Source organism: Halyomorpha halys, unplaced genomic scaffold (assembly GCF_000696795.3).
Source record: "Halyomorpha halys isolate HHAL.00 unplaced genomic scaffold, Hhal_1.1 Scaffold1147.1, whole genome shotgun sequence".
In the NCBI taxonomy this organism is placed as follows: domain Eukaryota; kingdom Metazoa; phylum Arthropoda; class Insecta; order Hemiptera; family Pentatomidae; genus Halyomorpha; species Halyomorpha halys.
Window position 1 is genome coordinate 27,269 of NW_027105529.1, and position 11,553 is coordinate 38,821.

At 29.5% G+C, this 11,553-nt stretch overlaps 2 protein-coding genes across 2 annotated transcripts in view; one reads left to right on the plus strand and one right to left on the minus strand.

Annotated features, from left to right (window-relative positions):
• LOC106688527 (zinc finger autosomal protein) overlaps nucleotides 1-4,581 on the minus strand; it is a gene marked incomplete at its 3' end in the record, with an annotated part of 31,843 nt that extends 27,262 nt beyond the window's left edge. The window contains exons 1-5 of the mRNA XM_067051750.1: nucleotides 4,469-4,581; nucleotides 2,800-2,868; nucleotides 2,279-2,326; nucleotides 2,103-2,153; nucleotides 746-793 (exon numbers count right to left, since the gene is read on the minus strand). Of these exons, the coding sequence (XP_066907851.1) occupies nucleotides 746-793; nucleotides 2,103-2,153; nucleotides 2,279-2,326; nucleotides 2,800-2,868; nucleotides 4,469-4,508 (256 nt within the window). The remainder of the gene's footprint in view (nucleotides 1-745; nucleotides 794-2,102; nucleotides 2,154-2,278; nucleotides 2,327-2,799; nucleotides 2,869-4,468) is intronic.
• A 1,819-nt stretch (nucleotides 4,582-6,400) lies between these two features.
• LOC106688521 (zinc finger protein 493) overlaps nucleotides 6,401-11,553 on the plus strand; it is a 43,526-nt gene continuing 38,373 nt past the window's right edge. The window contains exons 1-4 of the mRNA XM_024361792.2: nucleotides 6,401-6,564; nucleotides 6,954-7,013; nucleotides 8,686-8,745; nucleotides 9,913-9,960. Of these exons, the coding sequence (XP_024217560.2) occupies nucleotides 6,552-6,564; nucleotides 6,954-7,013; nucleotides 8,686-8,745; nucleotides 9,913-9,960 (181 nt within the window). The 5' untranslated portion in view covers nucleotides 6,401-6,551. The remainder of the gene's footprint in view (nucleotides 6,565-6,953; nucleotides 7,014-8,685; nucleotides 8,746-9,912; nucleotides 9,961-11,553) is intronic.

Below are 11,553 nucleotides of genomic sequence, written 5' to 3' on the forward strand. Positions count from 1 at the left end.
ACAACTAAATTGCTACCCACATTATCTTCCTATAATCTAGATATATTATGTTTCTACAAAAATAGAACATAAATTCTTACAACTAAATTATCATATCTGATGAATATAAATGTCATTATCATCTTAAATTCCTACATCCTCACCACTAGGATTACTTTTTTTTGATCTATTGATCCCTATTATTTCTGAATTTCTATTCTTTTCATTTTTCAAGTTTCATTCTATATTTCCTATATTTTCTTCTCTTCTTACTCTTTTCTTCTTCTTCTCATTTGTCATTATCTGGTAGTTATTAATCATAATTTTCAAGGAAATATATAATATATGTTGTTTAAAAAATTTGATTTAGGAGATCTTTATTTATAGAAGTAGAGTTCAGGCAACTATCAACAACCCAAAGATCTAGCTACTCAATTAAAATACTATGCATAACGAAGTTGAAAAAAACATTTACTTTTGAGCAGCTTTTCATGTCAAATGCTCGACCTATGCAGCTTTAACAGCATCATTAATAAATATATTGGCAAACTATTAGCTTACATAATAGATATATAAAGGTTGTTTTTAATTTTTTTTTTCATTTACGATATGCCAGAACATTTATATAAATCTCTTTATTACATATACCAAGCGCCAAATGGTGCAAATGGTCCCAGTCTAATCTTAAACATAGCTAAGATCTGATACTAATAGTCACATACATCAACTACCAACTAAAATTATGTAAGTTAAAAATCTTTCTCACCGTCATAGATTTCTGGAATTTCCTCTTCTTTGATATCAGTCATGGAAACTGTAAAAATATCCAATGATTATTTCATGAGAACCATTAAATAACTTTAACCAATATCTTCATTTATTACTTAACAATTACTTAAAAGTATCAGTAATTAAGATAATCTGTGAAAGTTTTAATCCATTAACAAGAAATAAGTCAAAAGTTTGACTCAGTCCAGAGGCAGGAGATGTGGGACACACTAATAACAAGAAGAGTGCCAGCAAATTTGGTAAGTGCAATAAAATCAGTTTACCAAAAATCAAAGGGTATTATAAGACTTAATGGTCAGATATCACGGCGTTTCCACGTTTATAAAGAAGTAAATCTGGGAGACAGCCTAAGCCCACTACTGTTTGTCCTCCTTATAGATGAGATATGGAAGGTGTATACATCGGGACCTGTCCGGTTCCTACTTCAGTTATTCCGAGTGTATGTTTAAACGTTAAATTAAAATTATTGTGTGAAACAAAGGGAGTGTTGAAAATGTGAGACTTTTCTGTCCATGAATAACATGCATATATTTTCTTATTATTTCAAAATGTTAATTCCCTGGAGGAGCAGATTATGTTAGTGATGTTAATCTAAATTAGTTTGATTGTATAAGATAATATAAGACAGAGCATTGGGTTCTCATAGGACTAATGGCTAATCTGGTAACATCTTCTGGCCGCTTTCCTCGTCCAGGTGTGCTGCAGTAGGCTAAATGTTAAAAACCATGTGTCTTCGCCTGGTGCCAGAAAAAAGAATAGGTCTGTCTCAATCGGTGGCTGGCCAGCAAGTCCTGGACTCTGGCGTGATGGTAGAGGCAGACCAGGTCCTAACTTGCATGGTGCATAGGCTGGAGCGGCATTGCAGTCGCGGCGTCTTCGGAGTCTTCCAGTGTCCGTGGCAAGGGGGGCATCAGAAAATGAGATCCCCGACCCCGACTTTATATAAATTGAAAAGGAATTGGAAATTTCGGATTATGTAAATCTGACAGAAGGTTTGTAAAAGGAGAAGTCCAAGAGCACTAGTAGGTTTTTGGAACCTAACTCCAGTACTCATTAATGAAAGTATGAATAAAGAATCCTTTCATCTCAAAACTTATTGTATGTAGGAAACAATTGCTGGATCACTTGGAGAAACCAATGTTGATCAAAAAGGAAAGTTTCTAATTCAATAAGTTTGCTCATTGTCAATCTAGTGAAAAAGCACCTACACGAATATTAAAAAATTAAATACCGAATATCTTTAGTTAAACATTGTTTAATTTAAAAATAAAACCAATAAAATTTAACTAGAATCAGATTTATAAATATTTAATATTTAAAAAAGAAAAACTTACTACAGGGCTCAGTTTCATCAGCTATTTCTTCTTTAATTGAAATACTTTCATCTAAAACAGCAAACAAATAGACTATAAATTCAAGATTTAGTGATAAAACAACACAAGAGAAACAATGTCACTATGAAAACGTAATATATAAATCAATTACACAAAATTGTTTATTTTTTACTCACCGTAATATAACTCTCGTAGTCTTTCTTCTTTAATATCATTCATGAGCACTGTAAAAAAAAAAAAAACAATAATTATTTCATTAGAAACATCAGCAAGCTTTAACCAATCTTCAATCTCTATTTTCATAATTACTTAACAGTACTCATATTATATATAATAGGTAAAATTTTTAATCCATTTAAAATAAACATATATTTATAAAAATAAAAATAATCCATGATTAAGTTATATAATTTATACAATAACATAACAGTAAACATAATGTAGACCATAAAGTCAAATACTGAATACTTCAGCATAAATAAACTGTTCAAACTTAATAATAGAAAACACATTTAAATATTACTATAAAGTAAAGTACAAAATAAAAATGATCAAATAATAGAAACATAAATAAATAAAGGTCAATTTTATTTTCTCTAAATAAACATTGATTAAATGAAATGTATAAACCAATAAAATTAATCAACAGAATGAAATTACAATTTTAAATATTAATAATTTTAAAAATGAAACTTACAGATGGGCTCAGTCTTGACAGTAATTTCTTCTTTAGTTAAAATACTAGAGTCACTTATATCTGAAACAGCTAATGATAATTTAATGATAGAATCATATAAGAACAATTGTCAAATTGATAATGAGGATAAATATTTAATTGGCAGAAAATATCTGGAATTTAAATAGGTTATTATATTAATAACAGTATATTTAGAACCTTCAAGCAGTATTTACAAATTTCAATAAATTAATTTAATTAGACATCTTACAATTCATATAATTAGCTGCAAAACATTGATGTTTAAAAAAAAATCAACTGTATACATTCAAAACAAAGCAAATGATAAATTATAATTATTAAAGTTTTATTAAATGCAAAATGGGCAACTAGTGAATAGACGGTAACTGAAAATGTATCAGAGATAGATGTTTGAAATGAATATCCTCCTTAACAATTTGATCCAAAGTTACCCAGTAATATCAAATATTACTACATTATATATCTCACAAATGTAAGACGTTCAAAAGAAACTATATCATCCATTAGAAGCTTTTGAAATTACCCCATTGTAAACAGAGCTGCCAATATCAGAAGCTTATTTCATAATAAGTTAATATGAAAAGGAGTGCAAATTAGACATAGGACCAGACGACACTATGTAGCATTGATTTTGGAAAAAAAAAGTTCACAACATTCACACAAGGAAATCCAAGACCTACTTATACTGTTATTATCACTGCTTTAATCAAGCATTGTGTCAACTTCTGTTCTCTCAAAAGAAATAAAAACATCTCTAATGGATCCTTCAACCTTTTTCAGTGGCTAGTACTAAGTTGTATCATTCCGTTTGAGTGGGCTTTGGAGGAAGAGTTGTTAACTAAAACCTCCAATCAAGAAAATACAAGGATATGACATTCTTACAACAAAAGTTAACTTTTAAATTTAATGAACCATTTTCTTATAGGATTATGAATAAAAAAAATCTGATTCATATAATGTAATAATAGTAGTGGCAGGTCATCCCCTGAACTAATATCTAATAAAATAACTTATGTTTATAACCCGCTAGTGGGATAAATCAATTTCTGCTATTGATTAACTTCCATGACTAATTTCGACTCTATATTTTCACTACTGCTAGCATAGCCTACAAACAGTTCTACATCAAAGATAAATGGTTCTTAGTTCAAATTAGTTAACAACTATTTATTTAGCTAATTTATTGTTGTTCCTGTTTGAAAACAACCCTGACCGTTTTCATAGTTTGAAAAATACGGTCAAACCATTTATATATATATGTATTAGTTTTTATATATATATAAGTAGTAGTTTTCAAGATATTTGCTAACATAAATGGATTTCTAGTTGTTCGGACAAAAGATCATAGACAAAAATCATATTCATATGTAAATATCATAGAAACTATTATCCCTGCGAAGATAGACATCATAAACTACATTATAGTCCATTAAATCATATTTCATGTGAATGCTAGAAGACATCTGTACCTCTAATCATGTCTGATATATAGTCTTTCATAACTCAAAAATTGTATATATGGTTATAATTAAATAATTAGACCAAACCCACAAATTCATAATTTATTTCATATAAATGCTAAGAGCGGTCAGTACGATAGAGTAATTTAGCAAAAGAAATAAAATGATAATACGATAATACAACATACCCCTTCCATCCATTTTGTAAACTAGCGATGTGTCGTTCATCAACGAACTAGTTCTAATGAACTATTCAGAAAAAAAAACACTACTTAGTTCAATTGATCTTTTTGTGGTTCTTAGTTCTTTTCGGCTGTGAACTAAGTAGAACCAGTGCTATCGATGCACGCGACCAAAAAATACTCGCTTAGCACTTTGCTTTGAAAACGCCCGTTTTACCCGACAATTACCCGCCACATTACTTCTTGGAGAATCGCTATAACTGTAGCTGTATGATAGTTACAATTAGTTCTGTCGAATTAGCTATGGTGTGATGCAATGATGCAACTATCGTGTTAATTGTCACATGTATACGCCTTGACAGTGAACAATCGTTCAGTTTCAGTTATTGCGACAAAAGTTACAGTCACTACCATGGTGTAACTATTTGATAGTTACAGGCATCACAGCATTTACTGCCATTACAGTTTACTATCGCTACCGTATTGACGAACTGGCTCTGACGTGATAGTTGATAGGTATGACCTTCCGTCTATCTTCGACAATACTTCCATTTTAGTCACCGACCCTAACCATGGCAAACGACTCCTATCCGAAAGCATTTTTATAAAATTAGGGTCTTCTCATGAAAACTACAAAACTAACCAACACAACCTGGCCCTAAGTTTTCCCAATAACTCCTTACTATATTACTGGTTTTCCGTCTACCAATCGTCTACAGGTCTTATTCATTTTCTCTTCTTCATCATTACTCATTTATTTAGCCCATCTATATATTTCTACAATTTTCTGACCTTTTTTTTTATTTCACACTAGCTATTATGTAATTTTACTCTTTAAACCTTTAATTTAATTTTTCTTTATTTTATCTAAACGGTTTTTCTATTAGTCATACTTACCGGATACTTTTTCTGTTTCGTTCGACGTATCTCCCCCCTTTCTACCAGTGAAGTTATGATTCAATCAGTCCAGACAGAACCTCTGCGAAGGATGTAAGTATATTTTTCTTTCTTTGTTTCCCATTTCCCATATCTCTAATCCGCTGTTTCTTTCTTATTCATTTTTCAACACACTCTATATTTATTTTAGCTTTTTTTTTTCTCATCTACTTAACCGTGCATATTTTTATCCATTTAAGATTTATATATGTATTTCCTTTTTTTATTTTATCTTTGGCTGCCCAAACCAGCCTTCTCCACACCTGCCTATTTTGGGCAACTTCTTTCCAGTTTTCTGCATGCAGCTCTTTCGCATCTTTGTTGATCCTGTCTACCAATATGGTTTTTGGCCTCCCACGTGGTCTATAACCTACTACACTGGCATTCATTGTTGTGTAGAGGTGTCCTGATGAATTACTTCGAGCCCCACCCATCTTAACCTCTTTGACTTCCTATCGTGAGGTATTGATTGGCCAGTCTCTGAAAGCAGTTCACTGTTAATTCTTCTCCTCCATGTGTTAAGGCTCTGATAGTTTTAAACTATTTGTTCTTCTTTTTTTGACCGCACTCTGACCATTTACTTATATTTAAATCCACTAAAATATCGATGTTTAACATTAATTCAACTGTCCAAGGCTTTTGTGGAATTTCCAAGAATAAGTATATTATTATGTATATATGTATATATAGTTGACCGTAAAAATTGATGTATAGGAAGGAACAACCCCTGTTCTCCTTTGACCGCAACTCTGACCATCTTCCTATATATGTATATTATTATGAATTATATAAAAAGTGAAGAGTAAAATAAAGAGACAAATACTTCAAATTATTAAATCGTGGTTTGAGAATATGTATTAGAAATTATGAAATCATTTCCCCCACGTGACGTCATTCCACGCCATCTTCCTACTAGCTCTGAGCTAATGACCAATACTTACTTTATGCACTTTGAAAAAGGCCTCACAGTAGGACTGTTCCAACAACCACTTCTGACTGTTCGGAACGTGCGTAGGACGTGTTTTTCCCTCCCAAAACCTGTACTACGCATGCTCTGTACAGTTTTGGACGGTCAGAAGTGATTGTTGGAATAGATTTGGTGTAAGCTTTGTTTAACTTCGGTTGACTGCTGTTTGATATATTTTATTTTACAATGAATAAAATTGGTTAGTAATTAAATTATTTCATCTCTCTGGCTTAATTACTTTTTAATACTGAACGCCCTTGGCATTTAATAGAATATAAAGTAAAAATTTTGATTTTTGATTTAATTTTCTTTCAGTTATTTTTATTTTTAAACATCATTTTATGCATTAGCTAAGTAGTAAAGGATTAAATTCAAGTTACCCTAGGAAGCTGATTAACCGAAGTTAATGGTTAATATCACTTGATGGTTATTACTGTAATTCTACAGTAATGCCCTATTTGAAGTTCAGTCTTTTAAACCTTTTAATAATTGAATTATTTATTTATCTCGTCAGTCTTAGAATGAATATTTATGTTAGTTTATAACTAAATTATTTATGTATCATGTGTCATTTGTTCGTTGTTTCAGAAATAAGTGACTCTGCTATTTTCATTAAAGAAGAAATAACTGATGATACTGAGCCCTGCTGTGAGTGTCATCTTTTTTTTTAATTATATATATTTATGACTGTGATTCCATTATTTACATATTTTTTGTGAACATAGTGGTGCCCAGTTTATAAATAGTGTTTAAATCAATATACAAATTTAAATTTTTCAAAACACAAATCATCAAACTACCTAATATTTAAAAATATTCTACGGTGTGTTGACATTTCCTATTTCTTGGGAGAGGTAAACTTCATTACTCCCAATTCACTTCTCTTTTCCTTATAATGTATTAATATAAAAATAATGATTATAAATACAGTATAATTTATAATGAGGTGTTAATAGTTGAGCGTCAGCAAAAATACACAAATAAACAAAACATATTTATTCATACCAACATTTTGACCTAAATTTCCGGCTTTCATTATGGGTAAAAAAAAAAAAACAATAAAATAATTCATAGAGGTAATATTATATTTAATCTTATATTATTATCAATCAATTACTATCTATTTGATTTATTGTTGCTTGTATTTCCTTGTTTGTTTATTATTATTCTTATGTTTATTTTACTTTTTTTTAATGTTTCTCTTAGTTATGGTTATGTCATTTTCGCCCTGATGAAGGCCTGAAATTTAGGTCAAAACGTTGGTACAAAAAGATAAGTTTGTTTATTTATGTATTTTTGCTTATTACACTCCTGCCATCTTCTCCTCACAGTATATTTTACTGTTAAAAAACATGAGGGGACCGAGTGAATTTGTTTTTAATTGTTGTGTAGACCCCGCTCCGTTCTCCTCTAATATTGGGATAGTATATACATAGCAGATAATTATCATTGTTATTTGATATGTTCTACAAATGATATCACTATCACTGTAACTTGTTGTGAACGAGTTTCCTCAAAATTTAATTTGTTCTTCTTTACCATCTTTTCATCTGTTTTCTAAACCAAAGTTTGTATTTGAATAAGCGCTAATATTTCTTGTTTCTTAGGAAGTGTTGTGAAAAACCTTTTCTCTTGATACAGGTTTCTTTATGACTGACATTCTTGTAAGTTATACTCTAAAACATAAATATTATTTTTATAATCTGATTCTGCATGAAACAATTTAAATAAAACTAAAACTAAACCTAAAATAAAGCTAACTTGACTTTGTTTTATATACATCTATTTAATGGATTTATAAAGAGTCGATTGATTAGATCAACCGATAGAAGCTTTTTTTTTTAGATACATGTTGCACCAATGGTGTTATATTTGGGTCTTTATCCTTATTTTTTAATGATTCCATATCATTATTATGCTGATTAATTCTTTCTCCCAATAATTTTTCAGTTTCTCTTATGTATATTCCAGCGCACTTCAAACATGGCACTTTATTTACCAATCCTGATTGATTTTTTGGTTCTATTTTATCCTTTATTTTGCTTTAGTAATTTCTAATTTTATTATTAGGCCTATAACATAAGATGTACTAAGCCACATCATATTAATTAAAAGATCTCTGTATATCTTCATATAATCTTTTTATGTAATTACATCTATAACTTCGGAGTTACACAAAAATAAAAAGTGTGAGGCTACATGGATATTTTTGTATTTTTACTAATAAATTATTATTTTACGTTTTTAATCTGACATAACATGTTTTTGTTGTTTCATTATCGAAACACGAATTTATTGAGTGTTTTTTTAACATTTTCAGATGAAAGTAACTCTGGTATTTCAATTAAAGAAGAAATCATTGAAGAGATTGAGCCCTCTAGTAAGAAAGCCTTTTTAGAATTACTGCATTTTTATTTATTATTTTTACTTTTTACACTCTTGTTTCAAACAACGTTTAAACTTATTCTGAATTAAAAATTTTGAACATTCTTATATAAATATTTTTAAAGGGGCCGCCATTTGAAGACAATTGGCAAACATGTTGGTTAAGGTACAGAATTGGAAAATTTGTTTGCAAACTGATCCAGCAAACAATAAGGCTCAGCATGAAATAGTGATCAAATTAGTATTTTCTAGTGAGCACAATCAGTGATCTGATTGCCGTGTAATATGTGATTAATACTGAAATACTAAACTATAAATTTTATTTATAAAATTCCTCCTTATCCTTTCTCACCCCCTTGTTATAATTCTTCATTATCATACATGCTTCTTCTGACACTTTCTCTTTTGTAAGAGAAGTAATTGTAGATGGTGTGATGCCTGTTACTGAAGATTGTTTGTTATGTTTGGCAATTCCTTTTAAACTTCATTTTTATAATTATCAGTGAGACATTAGTCAGAAGTAATGTTGCTGGGGAGTTAGGGAAAACTGAAATAGTCAATCCCGACCAAGACTTTTTTTCTTCTATTATTCCCTTTCAGTATTTACAATTAATCGTAACTAACTTTTTCTCTCGCCTTTATTGTACCTACATTATTAATATTATTATTAGTAGTTTTCTAGGCCGCTAAGTATAAAAAAAAAAAAAAATGTATGTTTATTTTTCGTATTGTAAACTTATATGTAGAATAAGAGAACAAGAGCTATTTTTATTGTTAGACTAAGCCAGAAAAATAGCAATATTGGCAAGTTTGGTTGACTTTGATTGTTTATACTTGTCTTTGTTTACATAATGTTGATATACATATAGGAACAGAGAAAGGGAAAAGTGACTCATTTATGTTTTAAAAATATACTGTTTAACAATAAAATAACACTGAGGACAAATTTAAAATATGAAGCACTTGACTTTGTTCGATTCAGGAGCTGAACTATCAAAGCAAAAGTTAAAAAGGGATCTGTTTATTGTTTGCCAATGGATTAAAACTTTCACATACTATCTTTATTATGAGCACTGTTAAGTAATTATAAAAATTAAAAATAAAGTTATTGGTTAAAATTAGTTGATGGTTCTAATGAAATAATCTTTTGTTATTTTTACAGTTTTGACGACTGATATCAAAGAAGAGGAAAATCCAGAGATTTATTACGGTGAGAAAGTATTTTAGTTAACCTAATCTTATTAGTTTCTATTTGATATTTGTGACAAGAAATATCAGATTTTAGCTATGTTTAAGGTTATACTGGAAATAAATGTGCCACTTATACGAACTTTTGTTACTGAATATCTATCCTAGAGTATCATATAAATGGTCTATCATTTTCACTGAATTATAAATGTGGTTAAAAAAAAAAAAAAAAAAAAAAATAGAAATAACATTTATGAATGGAATATAGTCCGGGTGCGGTAAAAAAAAACTAAAATAGTAGATAATTATACTATTTTATTGAGCCAATGTCTCGCCCACGTTGCAGGGCTTCGTCAGGGCTAAAAAAGATACAAACACTATAGTTACAAAAAGGAAAAAAAGATAAGTGTAAAATAACAGGGGTATAAAATGATATAATAAGAACAATTAAAGGTTATAAATAGTAAATGAAAAGGGTAGTAGTAACAGATAGATAAGAGAAGAAATATTAAAGAAAGTACAAATAGAGAGATAAAAAAAGAAAGAAAAAAAAATACAAATCAAATGATGAGACAGAATGTATACCTGTTTTGACGCCAGTCAAAAACAAAGTGACCGTTGGTATTGGGAGGAGTGGGTACGGCAGTTATGCCACAATAACGAAAATAATTTGTAAAGTAAACATAGTAAAAAAATATTTAAATTAGTTGAACAATAAATGGTAATATACATAATAGAGGGAAAAGAAATATTAAAAAAATATAAAAAAAAAACAGATAGAGAGACCAAGGAAAAGTAAAGTATAAAATAATGGGATACAATGTGTGTAAGTGATTAAGAAACAAAAATTATACCAAATGAGAGGGGATACAGAAAAGTGTAAAATATGATAGAAAATTAATAATAAAGTAATTAATATAAGTACACTTAAGAAGATAATACATGAATATAAATGAAATAGGAAGGATAGTGAATTTAAAAATAATTAAAAAAAAAAAAAGGGAGAATTTAGAAAAACAAGAATAAAAGATATGACAAGAAAATGGGCTTCTGAAATGCAGAAAAAAGTGAAAAAAAAAAAGTATTATGAGTATTTTATTATGTTCAAAATATGTCGATATGTAAGGGAGATGCAGTCTTTATCAACTTTATGATTGACGGAATTCTCAGTCAAATTTATGTAAATGGACTCTTGAGATGAGTTTCTATAGTGTTTGTATCTTTTTTAGCCCTGACGAAGTCCTGCAACGTGGGGCAAAACGTTGGCTCAATAAAATAGTATAACTATCTACTATTTGAGTTTTTTTTTACCGCACCCGGACTATATTCCATTCATCTATACACACGGTCAAAATACTTTTTACAAACGGTTAAAATACTTTTTACTATCATAGTCAAATATAAAAATACTTTATGAATGGAATATGGTCCGGGTGCGGTAAAAAAAAACTCAAATAGTAGAATTATACTATTTTATTGAGCCAAAGTTTCGCCCCACGTTGCAGGGCTTCGTCAGGGCTAAAAAATATACAAACACTATAGTTATAAAAAGGAAAAAAAGAAAAAACATAAGTGTAAAATAACTGGGGTATAAAATGTAAAAACATAAGATATA